This window comes from Sitophilus oryzae, unplaced genomic scaffold, assembly GCF_002938485.1.
Source record: "Sitophilus oryzae breed Bouriz unplaced genomic scaffold, Soryzae_2.0 scaffold_111_pilon_pilon, whole genome shotgun sequence".
Lineage (NCBI taxonomy): Eukaryota > Metazoa > Arthropoda > Insecta > Coleoptera > Curculionidae > Sitophilus > Sitophilus oryzae.
In genome coordinates, this window is record NW_022145749.1 from 9,053,156 (window position 1) to 9,073,129 (window position 19,974).

Sequence of the window (19,974 nt, forward strand, 5' to 3'; positions counted from 1 at the left end):
AAAATGGTTTTTCTGTTTTCATGTTCCTGCCCCCGTTTTCTGTTTCTGAAAGCTGTGAATAGGTGTATTTATTTACAAATTACTGTAAGTCATGCTTATACCTTACTAATTTACGTTAAAACTGCATACAATTAAGTAATAGATATAGAAATCATTCAATTCTTTATTTTTTATATTTATTTAGTCACGTTGTCTCATATTTCAAATAAATATGTTTGAATAAATTTTTATTTTGTTTTATTTATGATAAGAAAGAGTACAAAATACATTTAAACTGAAAGAGGGCCCGCCATTGAATAACCGGAAACGGAAATAAAAATGAAACCATCATGTCAACCTGTCAATTGGAAAATTAGTTCTCCAGACGACAACGAAGGCTTTCGGTGGCGTATCGTGTTTCCACGATTTAACACAGAGTTGACACTTCTTTCTAGTTAATTATTTTATGGTGCTGTTTACACTACTACGTTAATACCTAAAGTTAGTATCCCCGAAATGCATTTTGTAATTTAAAACTTGTTCGAATTATGTAAAAGCCTAAAGGCATAGAAAAAAATCACAGATAACACACCAACAGGAGAGCCAATAATCTTTGGACAGTTCAAAATTTGTATGCGATTTTCTATGTTTCCAACGACAATGCAGAACACCCGGTATAATTTTTTACGCAATTAGTATCAATGCGTTTTCTTTTAATAAATTTATGATACTTGTCTTTGAGAAAACGTATTCAACTAGAATGTTAACTAATCTAGAAATTTTTTTAGTTAAAAACAAAAAACGTCATTTGTCAGTAAACATTATCGAGGTTCAATTACTGTAGTAATTAAAAAGAAAAGAAGTTTTCTGTCTTTCCCTCCCTAAAATCTCTTTTCTAAAAGAAATATTTAATATTTACTTTAATCATACTTCTATCACACAATTCCATTTCATTTTTATCATTTATAAGTATACTTATTATCTTATTTAGTGTCTCAATATACAGTGTCGTAGGAATTAGTTTAATAATTTTTTTAGTGTAATAGAAATATTTATTTAACTTACTAATCCTAAATTTAAAATAGAATTAACGTTGCTGCTTAGGAGTTTCTGGCGTTTTCGAGCATGTCTGCCAGGAATTTGTCAAGCGATGTCTCGTTGGGTAGCCTGCAAAAAAAATATATAAATACGCGCAAATTCAAACATTAATTACTTTCTTAAGAAATAATGTTTTTCTGTACGATTCCAGTGCCGGCGGCGCGTGGTTCGATACTTTTGGTCTTTGCTTTTGGAGTGCAGAACAGTGGCGTGCAGTGCAAATCAGAGCAAGGTATAGGAAAAAAAATCATATAATAATAAAAGAAAAATAGCATATACAGGGTGGTCCCAATTGTATCCCGGAAACTTCGGCAGCATATTCTGCAGATAAAAATAAGTAAAAATGTTCTTATAAATGTATGTCCTAAAATTCTTAGTTTTGAATGTACAAGGTGGAGAAGTTTTATTTTTATTTCGATGTTTTTAAAATAGTTCTGAAGTAATGTCAATATTTGGATGAAAATTAGTGTCTGGGAGTTTTTTGATTTGAGGAATTTGATTTTGATGTCAATATGACTCTTATTTGTAGGGGGCGCCACCTACATGTGTTTTAACTGTTTTGAAGAGTAATAACTTTTCGTCCGTACCTGTATAAAACTACTGAGTGAAAAAATATACATTTCCGTGATTTTTTACGTAAAAATGTCTCTTGGTAAAAATCACTACGCGCAACTGTTCTCAAGAAATTTAGAACAAAAATGGTCAATACCTACATGTCACTATTGACAAAAAATACTTTTTTGTGAATAGTGACATGTATTGACCATTTTCGTTCTAAAAAAATCGTATATTCGGGAATTGAGTAGATAGTTATTTGACTGAAATAATAAATTTGTGAAATTTTTATTTTTTTAAATTAATCATAAATTTTTTTGCGAAAAAATGACAATAAAGAACTTTTGGCAAAAAAACATTTCAAATTTATGATATCAGTCTAAGTCTAATAACTATTTAGTCAACATGTTTAATTTATGGCAGTGATGACAAGTGGTATTGATAATTTTGATTCCAAATATCTCGAGAACCATTACTCGTAGCGATTTTGACCAAGAGACTTTTTTTACGTAAAAACTGTCGTAAATATATAATTCTTTACTCATTAGATCTATATAGGTAGATACAGCCGAAAAGTTATTACTATTCAAACCAGTTAAAAAATATGTAGGTGGCGCCCTTTACAAGTATAAGTAGGAGTCATATTGACATCAAAATAAAATTTCTCATGTCAAAAAACTTCCAAACACCAATATTCGTCCAAATATTGACGTTACTTCATAAATTATTTGAAAAAAATCGAAATAAAGATGAAACTTATTCACCCTGTATCTCCGAAACTAAGCATTTTAGGGCATATATTTATACAAACTTTTTTGCGTATTTTTATCTGCAGAATATGCTGCCGAAGTTTCCGAAATACAGGTCGGACCACCCTGTATAATTAGTTTTCAATATAATTATTTTTTACTTTAAATTGGGGAAAAAATCAGATTTGGCATCACAGCGTAGGATGTATTCGCGCCTTTACTTGTAAATTTAAATCTCTGATATATTTAAACAAAAACAAGAAACGGATAGATATGATGAATATTTAAAATAACAGGTTTCTTACCAATAAAAAAATATATTATACGTAATTAATATTTAGAGTTTAAAATAGTGCGCGGGCAGGTGCAGCGTTCAGCGATGAAGTAGACGAATCAAATCGTTTTATTTGGTGCGTGCGCCGAAAATCTACATGAACGAAAAGGATAGACTTATGCAAGATTGCTATTCCTATTTCTTTTCTTTGGCTTCACATTCCACTCATTGTGTAAATGCGGTACTAGCAATATACCAATATATTCTTATAATATATTTAGAAATAATGGAATAACTTTCACTAGTAAGTGATTGTATAATACTGCCCTCCTAAGCTAGTAATAGTTTCCTACACGTATGTATATCAATACATACGTGTAGTAAACCGATCATTTTTGAAATTCGCTTGAAATTAACTTATTATATAATTTTTATTGCATTTTTGCTATTATTTACTATTTCTCAAAGATTAGAGCATGGCTGAGAAACTTAAATGGAAATGATAGTTCATTAAAAATAGTTTTTACACCAGACTATAGAGTGTGCAAAATTCCAAAACTGTCAACAGCTGTTAATTTCAATATATTTTAAAGGCTTTTAATAACATTAAACCAAACATTTATTGACAATGTAAAATAAAACAACAAATTATTGAACCTACCCAACGTTATATTTTTACACGTTTTGAATAAAATTAGAACGTCACTGAGACGCGACGGTGACCTAAAATGGCCGATTTAAATTCCAGTTTATGAATTTAAGTCGGCCATTTTAGGTCACCGTCGCGTTCGCTCTTAGTTTATTGATATGCACAAAGAGTAATTTTCAAATTTGGCACGTGGACGACAGTTCTTGATCAAGGATAGACTGCGTAGCAGTACCGCGCGTGAAACAATTAAATAAGGTAGTACGTCGTTGATATGTTTTTCTAGTTATTTATTAGCCACTTAAGTACCGTATGATTGAAACAAAAAACGGCTGGGGAATGACAATCGATCATAATTTTGGCGAGGTCAATCTCTAGACGGCATTTACTAAAAATTGACATAAACCTTGTCAAAAACTAACACTAATTATAGAAAGGGTAAAAAAGGATAGAACCACAGTTTAAAGAATATAAACTTTTTAATCGTATTTATCGAGTATCACACTCATATCGTATTTATATTTGTAAACAATGAGATATGTTATTAAATAATAAGAAGAAGAAAGTAAATAAATATTGATCAATTATTAAAGACGTCTAAAACTGTTAATCAATAAAACTAGTACTGTATTTTTATTTTTCTACTTGCTATATTAAAATTCCTTAGTATTTTTAGTTGATCCCTCGTATACGGCCAGCGTTCTGACTGATAAAATAGCACTTCCGCTGCACCCGGTAAACGTACAAATTTTTGTCACCTCGAAGGGTCACAGGCCGCCTTTGAAGTCAAAATAACAATAGAATTCCTTAGAGTGAGCCAACTGTATATATTTATATTCTTTAAACAGTGATAGAACGTTTCCAGGCACACAAATATATTTTCAAAGAGCCATTAAAAAATAAGGAAGAGTACGCGGGCCAAGTAAATTACATCTAGGGCTTGACCTCGATTGTCATATTCCAGCTGTCTTTGACAACGCTTTTTTTTGATCGTATAGTACCTATATATTTTTATAATATAGGGATATTACTAAAATAAATACGTACCTGTAAAAAAATAAATAGTCTTGGCATTTAAGTCCAATGGAACGTAGTACAGGCAGCCTGAGCAAAAGCTTGGCAAAACGTCCGGGTTCTGAAGGATAAGTATTGCGAACGTACTCTTCCATCACTTCGTATACTTTTTCACGGAGAATATTGACGTCATCTTTGCAGACAAGTCCTCGCAATTCTGTAACAAATTAAATTACGTTGTCAACACTACTGAACTAATTAAGACTAATCCAATTATATTTATATCATTTTAAATTTAATATACGATCAAATAAAGTTATATCAGACGTATTTGTGCTAAATCATTCTATTATCTGTACAAATTCTATTATCTTATAGATAATAGTATCTGTATAGATAAAATTATTTGTATTAAGTGAATGACAAGGGCTATTCTACTGATATTTCTTCTGATGTCCAATATTGGAATATGTAGCTGAATTCAATTAGCTCTGCAGTTTGATTTCGGAAAAGGCCGATATCGACTCTGAAATTCAGCAAAGAATTAGCAGCATCTCAAGAGCATTTTGAAAATTAAAAGACGGCAGGGTTTTCTACAATCACGATTTGAGCACGAAAACGAAATTTACAGTGTACCGAACAATAATAATCCCCACCATATAAAGGTTGGTTTTCACTGTACCTTCTGTATCAGCTACTTTCCGTTTCCCTTCCGTTTACATAAAATATTATATCAAGTAAAAGAATAGGACAATGTATACTATCTGTTCCGTTTCCCTTCTTTTCCATATCCTTTCCTTTCATACATTTTTTTTTGGCGGAAGGACTGAAGCGTATCGGAAACAGCGTTGTCAAGTTCTTACATTTGTACCAACTCTGTGAACATTTTGCTAATATTTATTTATTATTTCACATCTTAATTAAATCTATTACCTTTTTCAAAAGATGCAAATTTTTAAAATAAAACATATAAATTGTACAATAAAAAGTATGAAACTGATACGAAACGGAAGCATACGTATAGCGTGAATACAATGAAAAATAGGGAACGGATATGGAGTGGAAACGGAAGGTATATTGAGAATCAACCTTTATATGGAAGCGAAACCTGGGTGCCGTAACGCCAGCACACGAACGCATTAAACAAGTCGCCACAGAGACACCTTAGACAACTCTTAAGAATCAAATGGTACCACCATGTCTCTACCGTATCGGTCCTTGAAAAAGCTAGCTGGGAGAGCGCTAAAGACATGATTACTAAACCCCGCTTAAGATGGTTAGGTTGTCACGTACGCACGATGCCAGAAAACCGCGTACCGAAATCTCTTCTTTACGGTGAACTTGTAGGCGGTCAGAGAAAACCGGGTGGACATCTCAAAAGGTACAAGGATATTTTCCATAAAAAAAGAGGATAAGCATGCAGAATCCGTGGGAGAAAACGGCGCACAATAGAACGGAATGGAGAAGAATTGTAAACTGAGTTAACGACAACCAAAAAGTAAAGAGGCAACAAATTACTGGGATTTTTGACGGTCCGGAGTGCGGAAGGAATATAACATCACGTATCGGGCTTTTCAGTCACAGAAAAGCTCATGAAAGAAAACGCCTTGGGTAACCTTCTGATGCGTGTCGACTACTCGTCAGCGAGTAATGGCAGTAAGTTTTCTGATGTCGTATTTATACTGGTTTATTTTTTGAAGCTTTTTAAATATCTGGACTTATGTGTATTAACTTTATTTAAATCCCTACTAAAACTACCCGTATAAGTCATTCTAAATCCGTATTTTAGTGAGTAAGACAAAGATAAAGAACTGACGGTTGTCCATCTTAGTCCCGTCTACACACAAGATACGTTTTGACTGAACAGGTAAGGTAAGACTGACAGGTAAAATGTTATGTGTAGGCGGAGCTTAACCTATAATTGTTTAGTAAACAACAAATGTTCCTACCACAATTACAAAAGTAAACAATTGATATTTTTAGATTGTAAATAGTTAAAACCATTTGATTTTGTAGTTATAAATAAAACTCAACAACATATTTATAATAATGTACAGAATACTTTTGAATTGTTCTACCATAATTCTTATTCTGTAGTTTTTATTTTATTTGGTATAATTTTATATTTTTAAAATTATTTATTACTACAAGAACTAATTTTTGATATCAAACCTCAAGAAGAACGAAGGTCAAGCTTTTGGTATTTTATCGTATAAATTAATTACTTATAATTTTTTAAGTAAACAGTTTCATTATTCAGTACTATCTTATTTTAATCTATAAAAGGTCAATTTTGAATCACGTCATCAAAGACGTCGAAACTATTACCAAATTATATTTTCTAATGACTAAAAATTCGTCAAGAGGGGGGGCTTCGGGGTCTCAAGACCCTCCCCTTAAGTTCAGCCATCTAATAGTATGTACTTTGAATAAACAAAAATTTGCATAGCCACTCCCCCTTCCCGAATCCATGGCGAGCCCCTTTTGCCGTTAACCTGCCTTAGAGAGGGAAAAATTGCTATTGTTGCTTAAGTTTTGCTCTTTTATTGAAATTACATAGAGCTTTCAATGTGTTTCAGCTGCGCTCAACATCAGTCTACGGCCTGTGTGCAGAATCTTACAAAAAGTGAAGACTAATGTTAACGAATCATTAGAACTTTACATTTTTTCAGTTTTCATTCAGAAAATTTCCTAATAACTTCATTTTCTTTAGAATTTGATTGTGTAATACTCCATAGACAAAGTAATAATGTAAATATAAAGAAATATTTGTGTATGTACAGGGTAGCGCCTCTCAAGCGCCGCGGAAGCTTCAAGGAGAACGGTAGTTTATATCGAAATGTAATTTTGGCCCAAGGACTGTATATATTCTAAAGGACTGTTCGATCGCGTCAAATCGCCCCTGTCGTAGTCGCCGTGGAGTGCTACGTCACCAGAGATATGGAAGTGGGAGAATGAGCTTCGACGAGTGCGCATCCAAATTTTTGTCGACGGCAAGATGGCAGACATCTTCCAGGTCTCGCTGTCACTTCCCCTCTTTAATTGGCATCTGTTTGTTTTGTTTTTTTTTTCGTTTGTGTTGTTATCTAGTTAAAATTTATTATTATCTCAATTATTCTAAACACTAATTCAAAAAGGCTTGTTGTATATTGTCATAGTCATTCTAAGAAAGCTAATACGCCGGGAAAAATGATTAGTTTCCAGAACATAAAATTATGATATCAAAAAACTCTTTAGCAGTTATTTTTAAATTAATTTGTAATCTTGTGACACCCTCTATAATTTATTTTAAAAAAATATATTTTATTTTGAAAATAATAAATAAGATAGATATTTTAATTTTAATTTTAACACTCGGTAATTGTAAATTCATATATTAAGTATCTAAGACAATTTTTTAAACTCAGTGCCTTTTGATGGAGTTGTTTTGTTTTTATACTATCCGATTGAAATGAATCTTTTTGGGCATTCACCTGTTAAGCTTGAACTCCCTGTGACTGCGACTACCTGTGTTGGTAACTATTGGTAACTCAAAAGATCTACATCATTCAATATATCGATATTTGAAAAAAAAGTGTAAGTTTGATATCTGCAGAACAAAGGCACGAAGGATTTTAACAAATAATATACATACAGTAGAAAAGTACATACCTTTGGCAATCTTCAACATAATTTGGCTTTCTAATAAAATGTATAAGCATTTGTAAATATTTTGTTTTCGTATGATCTCTGCCTTGCTGAGCAGAAAACGACCAAATTTGGTTGATAAAAATGTATCGAAATACAAAGAATATTCATGCATTTTTGTATCAATTGGAATGTCTACTATTTATTCTTATCAGTACACATTTTTTGGCTTATTTTTAACCAAACGCTTTTGTCCCGCTAAATTTATCTTCCAACGCACTGTGCGCTCGTCCGTCAAATGCAAAAATAACTGACACTGTCTAAAATCTTCAGCGCCAAGTTCAACTCGGTCAGTAGATGACGTAAAAAAACTGACAGTGCAGGAAGATAGGAATCGAACTATCCTTATCTCTACAGTATCCTTGATTTTGGCCTACATAAGCTGCCAAAGACATATGCTCACAAATTTTCATCTCAATACAAACTGTCGTTCTCCTTAGAGCCTCCGAGGCGTATGAGAGGCGCCACCCTGTATTGTGACAAAATTACGAATTTTATTTGACACTTGTCAAAAGTCAAAGTAAAAAAAAGTAGCCGTAGCAACGTTGCGACGTGCATCCGTCAAATATTTTGATGACGTGCACGCCAATTTTTATTGATTTTGCCAAACTTAAAAAATTCACATCATGTACCAACCTGGATTCAGAAGTATGACAGCTCGAAGACACGCCAGTTCCGTCACGTCCACCCTTATTTCCCGAAACTTCTTTATAAAATCTTGAACCCATTCGTAGATGTTCATTATTCCGATGGCATGTGACGTTGACCTAGAAGAAACAAATTGGGAATCTACAATATATAAAATGCTAATGTTTATCTGTGTCGTCTCTACTGAAGTAACGACTTGCTCTAGAAAGTTGCTTTTTACTAAAAAGATAGCTTAGATGGAACACAGTTCCAACATTTTTATTATTTATAAGATTTTTTTTCATAAACGTGGGACTAAGAACATCATCATTTAGTACAACGAGAGCACTCATCATTTGTGTCAAATAAACCTAGTTTGAATAAATTGCCTACAATAAAAGAGAAGTTTTGCATTTTTGTCCTCTAGAGCCACATGTTCGAAGCACTGTGCGACAGTGCAGTACTAAGATTTATTTTTTATATTAACATAGGTCCTATTTTGCTTTGTTTCATAGCTACTAGGGTTCAGAACCGGGAAATCCCGGTACCGAAAGTACCGGGAATTCCGGTACGACTCGGTAATAATAATTAAAACCATATCCTTTGTTACGTGCGAAAGACTTTTGATACTTTCTAGCGGTCGAAATCAAACTCTTCTAATAAGTAGTGATGCTATCTCTTACAGTTCTTACTTCTGAAGTTATAAATGTTTACTGTCATTTCTGAAGTTAAAGTTTCTATAATGTTTATTAGCAATTATTGAAGTTTAAATATGTTATTTCATTATTTAGCATAATATTGCTGAATGTATTATCCTTTGTTACGTGCGAAAGACTTTTGATACTTCCTAGCGGTCGAAATCAAACTCTTCTAATAAGTAGTGATGCTATCTCTTACAGTTCTTACTTCTGAAGTTATAAATATGTTTACTGTCACTTCTGAAGTTAAAGTTTCTATAATGTTTATTAGCAATTATTGAGGTTTAAATATGTTATTTCATTATTTAGCATAATATTGGGAAATCAATGACACCATGCGTCGTCTTATGGAGTTTGCTGGTGGTCGTATTATGATGTGCAACCAAAGTTATTTTAATTTCCCTTATATTAGTTATATCTTTTGTGTTATGTTTTTATAGGCATTTGAATCTTGAATTGAAAATGTTAAGTTTTTTTCTAATTTAGTTAAGTTTTCGAGGTTTGTTGATGTTGTTTGACGTAATTTTCAGCTACCTATGTGTTTTCTTTCTTTCCGCTTGTGTTCATTATTTGTGTTCATATTTACTTTCTCATGACTTAATAATTTGATATTATTTTCATTTGAACCTAATTTTTTTATCGATTTTACTTTTGATCCCTTGCTTGCTAATTGACGAACTCCACAATCGTTGAACGAAAATATTTTAGTACGGTTCTGGAAACTCTAATTAATACTACCAATTAAGGTTCAGATCCTTTTGGCCATCACAGAACCGGACCTCGGTAACAATAATTAAAAAAATATTTTTTTGTTACGTGAGAAAGTCCTTTGATACTGTCTAGCGGTCGAAATCAAACTCTTCTAGATAAGTAATGATGCTATTTCTGATTGTTCTTGCTTCTTTTCTCTTTTGAAGTTCTATAATATTTATTATGTTATGTTTTAATAGATATTTGCATTTTTAATTCAATATTTTAGGGCTTTTGTCTCAAATTCAGTTAAGTTGGTTTGGTATGTTGTTTGATGTGAAATTTAAGTTACATATACGTTTTTCTTTACTTCTGATCATGCTTGTGTTCTTGTTGATTTTTTCATAACTGATTACTTAATAATTTGATATTATTTCCATTAAAAATCTCAATGTTTTATCCATTTTACTTTGAAAACCCATCCCTTGCTTTCTGATTGATGAACTGCACAACCATTGAACAAAAATTAGTCAGTACCGAAAGTACCGAAAAAAACGGGAAATCCCGGTTCCTAGAGGCGCGCTACCGAAATTCCCGGTTCCGAAAAACAGCTCCGGTTCCGGAAACCTTAGTAGCTACAGGGGGTTAAAATCATAATTTTTTAATTATTATTTATTATATTTTTCTTCCAAGTATTTTTAGCGATTCGAAAGAAAATTTGGAAAAAAGTTACTATAAGTTCGACATATTCGCCAGGGATATGCATATTGTCAGTGAAACGCTGCTAACTCCATTTTTGATTTTAAGTAAATAATACGTTTAATACATGAATTTTACGTAAAATTTTTAAGGAAATATTATGTTTTATTGTTCCCCAACAAAGATTATTTTTATCTCTATATAATTTAAAATCTCTCTAAAATAGAAATTATGAATAACGGAGTTAGCAGTTTATCACAATTCACCGACGATATGAGTTATCACTGGAACATTTTTCTAAAAAAAAACATGTACGCCACTGAATTTTTAATCTCTTGTTAGCAAAATTATTGTATAGACCGTTTAATGCCGATTAAAAGTTGTCTCTATATATTTTGTCAATTTCTATATCCTGGATGATATAAACGCAATTTTATTAATCACTATAAAACTAAAATAAAAAAAATTGGCGCCGGGAGGCAAGTATAGCCGCCCATACTAAAATATGTTAATAAAAAGTTGGTAGGCAGTTCTTTTAGTTTCAAAGTAAAGGAATTTTTCCAATTTTTTTTATCTCAAAAACTGCGACTTTGACAGATTTTGATGTTATTACAAATTTTGTTGCAAATATTATTCCTAATGTAAAATTGAAAACCGCGTTTCGCTAGGTACTGTAATTTTGGAGTTACGATTTTTTAAAATTTTTAACCCCCTCCCATACCCCCTTACCAACCCCCCACCCCCACCACAAAAACTAATGGCCAGATTCTCGGGTGCCATGGTATTTTTGTGCCAAATTTGGTTAAAATCGGTTTAGCGGTTTTTGAGTTATCGTGTTACAGACGGACAGACAGACACCATGAAAATATTTTGTATTTAGGTCATTTATGACCCAAATAACTCATTTTGAGTGAAATTAAAAAAACTTTTTTTTGTCGATCTTAATGGCCTACCATACCTATTGGTATGGCTCCAATACACCTTGGTGAATATAGAACTTACTTGTTGATGGTCAACCCCGTTGACAGCACTATACCCTCCTCCACTCCCAAAGACCGATACGCCAGCGCAATTATGTGCAGTTCGTTCCAACTGTGCTTCAACAGCATTATTTGATCTTGCAAATTGAGGGCTGTAAAATGGGGCAATAACTTTGCCCATTCCAGCAGGTGAGCTAAGTGAGCATTGGAGGCTTGGCGAATGTTGCTATTGATATTCTGCAACAAAAGAAAGATAAGATAAATTGAAGATTCTTCTTAGTAAACTTACTTGAACTACTAAAAATTCTCTTTTGGAATAGTGTAAAAACTTATATCTAAATAAAGTAATAAAATAAAATGAACTATCTGTGAGCATATTTTAGTTGCGATCTGAGAGATTTCGGTTTTTGACAAAATCGACAGGGGGGTGCCGAGGAATTTTTTCGAAAAATTTTGAAAAATCGATTTTGCTTATTTCGTAATATGTTGTAGCGCTGAATGTGTACTTTACAAAAACGGTATCGATTTTGAGATTCACATCTTTTGTTCCAGAGATATTTGGTGTTAAATGTTTCGAAAAACAGAAAAAAATATTTCTTTTGTAGATTTTCTCAAATAACTCGAAATCTGTTAGAGATATCGGAAAACGGTTTTCGACAGTCAATTCTACATAAAATGAACTATCTGTGAGCATATTTTAGTTGCGATCTGAGAGATTTCGGTTTTTGACAAAATCGACAGGGTTGTGCCGAGGATTTTTTTCGAAAAATTTTGGAAAATCGATTTTGCTTATTTCGTAATATGTTGTAGCGCTGAATGTGTACTTTACAAAAACGGTATCGTTTTTGAGATTCACACCTTTTGTTCCAGAGATATTTGATGTTAAATGTTTCGAAAAACAGAAAAAAATATTTCTTTTGTAGATTTTCTCAAATAAAACTAAATCTGTTAGAGATATGGGAAAACGGTTTTCGACAGTCAATTCTACATAAAATGAATTATCTGTGAGCATATTTTAGTTGCGATCTGAGAGATTTCGGTTCTTGACAAAATCGACAGGGTTGTGCCGAGGATTTTTTTCGAAAAATTTTGGAAAATCGATTTTGCTTATTTCGTAATATGTTGTAGCGCTGAATGTGTACTTTACAAAAACGGTATCGTTTTTGAGATTCACACCTTTTGTTCCAGAGATATTTGGTGTTAAATGTTTCGAAAAACAGAAAAAAATATTTCTTTTGCAGATTTTCAAATAACTCGAAATCTGTTAGAGATATCGGAAAACGGTTTTCGACAGTCAATTCTACATAAAATGAACTATCTGTGAGCGAATTGGGTTGTTACTATGACATAAATTAGGATTGATTGACGTATTCAATTTGTTTCGATCACTTCCTGTTTCACCGGAAATGACTACGACTTTTGATTTTTAAATGGCACCTTCGGTATTTTTTTACTTTACTCGATGGAAAATAACACTCTGAATAGAATGCCTAGTAAAATATTTAAATATTAAAATCGCAATCACAGGTTACAATCGCAGCGTCCGTCGTTACAAATCGCAATAGCAATTTCAATTACGATTGGAGAATCACAGGTTTGCTCATCTCTAATAAATACAAAGTATACAGGGTGATTCAGACTTCCGAAAAATATATTAGGCTTTTGCTTTGTGAATTTAGTTTCAATTTTTTTATAAAATATGGGGGCAATGGTAACGCACATTTTAAAAATATTTTTGTCAATATACAGGGTGATTTAAACATATTTTCAAATCAAAGTTGTATGTTTTTAAATGGAATACTATATATTTCTTTAGCTCAGTGGTTTTGCCACTAAATTTCCGTTCCAAAAATGCCATAATGCCACATACTATATCGAGTGAATTTTGAAATATAACCGTTTTTAAACTAAATTCACAGATATGAACAAAAAAATATTTCAGATAAACAACTGACAACTACGAGATTTGGTATGTTAGTTATATGAAATAAATTAGGATTGATTGACACATTCAATTGTTTTCGGTCACTTCCGGTTTCACCGGAAATTTAGCGGTATTCTTTTACTTTATTTGATAGAAAATGATACTCTGAATAGAATGACATATCATTTGTCAGCATTTGACATTTTCGCATATGATTTATTTGAAATTGTAACATGCGGTTCATAACGACAATTTGATTCGAAATACCAAGTATGTGGTATCAAATTATTCGTAAAAAAATGCTTTTTCCAAATATGCTAATGAGCCACCCTCATTCCCTTTGAAAAAATTCACATAGCATTAAAAATACGATTTGGGCATCTTTTAACCGGCCAGGACAAGACACTAAAACATTAGACGATCAAATCTATTTTCCAAGGCTCCTTGATAATTTGCAGCCTCTAGCAAACTCTAGATTGAAATTTAAAATACAATTTGTTCTTGAGCGAATATGTCAAAAGTTGACATATGATATGTCATTCGATTGAGAGTGTCATTTTTAATCAAATAAAGTAAAAAAATATCTAGGGTGCCATTTAAAAATCAAAAGTTGTAGCAAGTTGTAGTCATTTCCGGTGAAACAGGAAGAGACCGAAAACAACTAAATAGGTCAACAAAAATTGTTTTTTTTTTGAAAATATAAAACAAGATCTGACTTTCACTCTTTCAGTAGTAGGGGCGTTTATTATTAATAGGTGTCCTACCTATCTATCTCCTAGAGTGTGTGCTCTCTGTTACATAATATTGAATATTACGTCTATTTACTAATCCATTGTTTTCAAAGGTAGTTTCAACAGAAAATTAAATTTTAGTTAATGGGGTATATTCTTCATGAACTGTATTAAGCATATGCATTGCGAAATTCATTCTATACATTCCTCATTTAGATCTGGATGTAGTTCCAATTGAGAAAGATCATATTTATGTTTTTTTACAATTCTATTAACACTACCTACTTTGAGAAAGGGCCGTTTGAGCCAATATTTCTTGAGAGGAAGCATTATAGTATTTTAGTAGCATTACATCACATGGCCAAAATTATTGCATATAACGATATATTTATTTTATTTTGGACCTAATATGACTATTTTTATATTTTTGGACATATTGGCTTACTACACGACTACCTAATATAAAATTAAAAATCTAAGTGCAGCTAGGCTGTTATTATAATTTTATTTCATATTTTTTGGCAATATGACGTTTTAGCATGTCCCAAACATGCTCGATCACATTCATATCTGGAAACATCGGTGGCCACCACAGTCTTCTTATACCCTCTTCCTCACAAAATTCGCGAACCGCTAAAGTGCGATGGGGAGGAGCATTATCGTCCATGTCAGTGATTCCCAAAGTGGTCCAGGTGGACCCCCAGGGGTCCACGGGAGACTTGCTGGGGGTCTACGTAGGCGTGAACAAAAAATGGGGGTCCATAAGATGTTAATGGGGGTCCACGAAAATTTATCTGCTTTTGATAGTAAAGAGCAAAAATGTAAGCATAGTTTTTATAAGGGCCTACCTACATTGTTTTAAGTACCTATCTAAGCAGATAATATTTTAATAAGGCCAACTGACTGTTACTTGTCCAAACTTTGCGTATTCGATATTACGTACAATTTCGTGTACAGACTTGCAAAGCGCTATCCGCCCGACAATGCTTAATGCTTGTTCAGACATGAACTTGATCACCACTATAAATACTTGATGCCAAAGGCAAACGCATTCATTTGTTTCCGGAATTTCGAAAAAAGGCGGAATTTGGAAAAAGTTGTGAGAAAATTTATATCTGTGTTTGCTAGTGCCGGAGAAAAGTAAGTAACCTACCTTTTTTGTTATAATTACCCAAGTATTTTGTTTACGTGTACTAGTCGGTTGATCACAACAGCCTGTATAGATAGGTAACTTAGTAACTTACAGATATTTTAATTGTCCTCTTTCGATTTGAAGACAAACACAGCACGTTTTATTCAATTGTTTTTTCACGAGAGAAACACTGCCTCTCTAAAAAGGCCGAATAAGCAATATTGCGGAGCAATTAATTTTGTAATTTTTCTTGCAAATAACTACTAATTTTATAAAACAGTAATTTCATAATCATTTTAAATTGGTTTTGAAGTAACTATTTTATCAAAACTATTCCTTTTCGGAAAGAGCAGGCGGTGCGCGGGCGACAGGAAAAAGGGCGGGGCTTGGACTTCGATGCCAGTTTGTCACGTTTTAACAATGAAGCCGCAGACAAAAAATACGCAAATACACGGAGCGCGTGAACTCATTGATTTAATAAAATGTTAGTTATCGTTTTTATGGACAATTTTGGGATTTCGACTTTTATTTTTCCTACACAAATATGATCAGTATTCGATACTGAGTACACCAATTTTTATTTATACTATTAAAAATTAGTGGTAAATTATGTACTTTAAAATTGATACCGTTTTGTGAGAAAACGTCTGTATTTGTCTCAGCGGTTTATTAGTTGGTCCTTTACAAGCCGTAATTCTATTTCCGCGTGCTGACAAAGGCTGCGGTGTGATACCTATATTCAGAAAAAAACTTGGTTACTAAAACATTTTTTTTTACAGGTAAGGTAACTGACACGAAACATGGCTACAGCAAAGAAAAAATGTCGACAATATAGTATCGATTATTTGAAATATGGTTTTGTTCCATCAGAGGCAGACAAACAATTGCCCATGTGCCTATTATGCAACAAAGTTTTGAGCAATGACTCTATGAAACCATCAAAGCTCGAAGATCATCTAAAAAGGTGTCATACTGATAAAATAGGTAAAGATTTAAAATATTTTCAAACATTGAAAGAAAAATATGGAAAGAGACCCACCATGCACAGTATGTTCGCTTCAACATCTCAAAGTAACGATGATGGCTTGCGGGCATCTTACAATATCTCATTACTTATAGCAAAATCTGGAAAACCGCACACTATCGGAGAACAATTAATTTTACCCGCTGTTGAAGAGGTTTTAAAAACTGTTTTGCACAAATCTCCATTTGACGTACTAAAAAGAATTCCATTAAGTAACAATACTGTACAAAGACGCATTGATGAAATGAGCTCTGATATCGAAAGCTTTTTGTGCAATCATCTGCAAAAAACTCATTTTTCTATACAACTGGACGAGTCAACGTTACCCAGTAATGAAGCATTACTATTGGCATATGTCCGATTTATTGTTGAGGAAGAAATTCACGAAGAATTGCTATTTGCCAGAACTTTGGAGACTGACACTAAAGGCGAATCAATATTTAATGTCCTGAGTAATTTTTTTACGGAAAAATCGATCCCATTTACAAACATTATTTCAGTGGCAACAGACGGAGCTCCTGCAATGGTCGGGCGATATCGTGGGTTTATAAGTCATCTCAAAAGAATTATACCAGGACTTACAGCTATTCATTGCGTAATCCACCGACAACATCTTGTGGCAAAACATTTAAGTGACAGGTTGAACCAATCTCTTCATTTTGTAATAAAAGCTGTCAACAAAATCAGAAGCAATGCATTGAATACGCGTTTATTTGCTCAATTGTGCGACGAAAATGATGAAGACTTCCAACGACTGCTCTTACATACTGAAGTACGCTGGTTGTCGAAAGGTGCATGCTTAACGAGATTTTACTCTGTTTTCGATTCCATATTAGAGTTCTTAGAAAGTAGAGATCCAGATTTAAAAGAAAACTTGATCAAATTCAAAGCAGACATTGCGTATTTGACAGATTTGTTTAAAAAATTTAATGATATTAACTTGCAGTTACAAGGGGACAGCCTGAATTTAATAAAAACAAAGGGGATAATTTCGGCTTTTCTTGGGAAATTGAAATTTATGAAGCAAAACATTAGTCGGCGCGAATTCTCTCAATTTCCAAACTTGTCGCAGGTAGAATGTATTGATGAGGATATCCATACCTACAGTCAACATTTAAGTGCTCTGCATGATGACTTCAAAACCAGGTTTGAAGATATACTGACGATGGATATACCACCATGGATCATAAATCCATTTGATGAAACGGAAGTGGCCAATGTTGTATTACAAGAGGAGCTGCTCGAGCTAAGCACTAATGAGGAGCTGAAGGTGAAATTTAGAAAAGGCTACCCAACATTTTGGCTGCAAGCAGAAATACCCGAAAAATATCCTGGACTGTGGGAAATCGCAAGGAAATTTTTAATAGCTTTTCCCTCGTCATACCTTGTCGAAAGGAGTTTTAGTGCCGTTACAAACCTCTTAACAAAAAAAGAGCAAATTAAACATCACAGAGCGGGGGATTTGCGGTTATTGCTCACAAAAATAAAGCCAAACATTGATCGTTTGCTGACACTCCATCAGATACATCCTTCCCATTAATTAAAATTATGACCTGAACCTATATTACCTTAATATTTTTTCTTGTAATTCTATTCTTTTTAATAAATAAAGTGATATAAAATGTACCATTTTTTCGTTTTTTTTTACATATCGGAATATAGGGACAGAACTCAGAAGTGACACAATTTTTATTTTTTGGCGACTTTAAGAATGTGGTAGAAATGTAGCAGCAGGGGGTCCACCGAAACCAGTAAAATTTTGAAAGTGGTCCACGAGAAAAATAAGTTTGGGAACTACTGGTCCATGTAAACAAATTCATCCCCCACTGCCCCTTGAAATGGATGCACAATAGGCTCTAAAACGTCTCTAAGATATGAGGCACCTGTCATTGTGCCATCAATAAAAACAAGAGGAATTCGAGCTCCGTGCATTATACCTGCCAATACTATAATGCTTCTTCCTTGAAACAGGACACGGGGTTGAGCTTCATTCAAGCGTGCTCGTCTTCTAGATGCTCTCCAGACCAAAGTTCGTCACGAGTCTGACACTAGGCCTATTCTTGTTTCATCACTAAACATGACGAAATTCCAATAGGTCCATTTGCTCTCATCTATTCAGCCCATTGTAGTTACGTAATTTTGTGCTGTAAATTAAGCTTCGGAACACGTAGAGGCCTCCTTAAATGTTAATATCTCTGTCATGGAGTCTTCTTGCTATGGTCTTTCTTAAAACATATACTCCTTCAAGGCGAGCTAACTCGTTTTTAATAGCAGTACTAGAAAGCAGGGGATTGCGTCGTGCAATTAGGGATATTTGACGGTCTTGCCCTTTGCGGTCTGTAACCTCGTTTGTCTCCCTGAATTTTTTTAATATTCGCGAAACATTGCTTTGGTTAAGTCCTACAATTTGAGCTATTGCAACTTGCCGGTAGCCCTGTTGAGACAGTGTTACTATTCTGACTCTATTAAACTGTGAAATAATGTTTCTAGTCATTTTAAGGCCAAAACAATGGTCAAATTTCTTCTGAAACCCAAGAGACCACAAATCGAAATGTGCAAGAATTTGTAATAATATTGGGTCTGAACGATAAACATTGTTTACCATATCCATTTTAACAAAAAAATGTTTATTACAGATTATCAAAGCTATGTATAAAAAAGATTCTTTTAAATTCATTTCCGAACCAAACCAAACGATATATGCAATAATTTTGGCCATGTGAGTAGTAAGTAGTATAACTTATATTGGTCCAGACTATCAAACCTTCGATTAATTTTTTTGAATACGGACACTTGTGGTACCCTTAAATCTGGATATCTTTGAAATCTATTTTCAGCTGCCCCAATACAATAAATCATACTTATTAATTTGTCACGTTAAAAAATGATTATTGTGTTAAAAGGTTTTTCTACTTTGTTGTAGATAGGTTGTGATGACAGCTTTATTGGTAAATCAAAATAATAAATCGCATCTTTGTACCTCTACTCACAAACGAGAAACACTGTAAAACACACGAAAATGGGACACCCTGTAAAATGTCCCCCTACAAATTCAAATAAAACGCCCTCATTCCTAGCGTCGTAAAAGCATTTGAATATGAAACAAAATACGAAAATAACCGTAATTTAATGTGACTATGACCTAGACTAACACAGACATGCAATTAACGCGATAAGAGCTTCGATGTATAGACGTGCGTCACGTCTACGCTTTAAATTAGTAATGGAGGTTATTGATTCGCCAGGTTTCCGACGTTAATTTCCAGACTGATGTCAAAATCGATAACGAACCTACAACGAGACAAAGTCAATCGAATTAGATAAAATTGTCGTCGTGTTGCATTTTCCGGGAACTCCATACCGATACTAGAGATGTATAAAAACTATCGATATGTTCGAAATATTGATATACAGAGAGTTTGTTTGTGACAACACGGTGAGTATACGGTAATCGTAAAACTCAGTGG

At 33.3% G+C, this 19,974-nt stretch overlaps 1 protein-coding gene across 7 annotated transcripts in view; it reads right to left on the reverse strand.

Moving 5' to 3' along the window:
• Positions 1-341: 341 nt before the first annotated feature.
• Positions 342-19,974, reverse strand: part of LOC115885454 (retinoic acid receptor RXR-alpha-B-like) — a 118,276-nt gene continuing 98,643 nt past the window's right edge. For all 7 annotated transcript variants that reach the window (XM_030904423.1, XM_030904417.1, XM_030904399.1 and 4 more), the window contains 4 exons: positions 11,719-11,933; positions 8,639-8,769; positions 4,349-4,532; positions 342-1,146 (listed from right to left, as the gene is read on the reverse strand). In XM_030904423.1, coding sequence (XP_030760283.1) covers positions 1,080-1,146; positions 4,349-4,532; positions 8,639-8,769; positions 11,719-11,933 — 597 coding nt within the window. In that variant the 3' untranslated portion in view covers positions 342-1,079. The remainder of the gene's footprint in view (positions 1,147-4,348; positions 4,533-8,638; positions 8,770-11,718; positions 11,934-19,974) is intronic.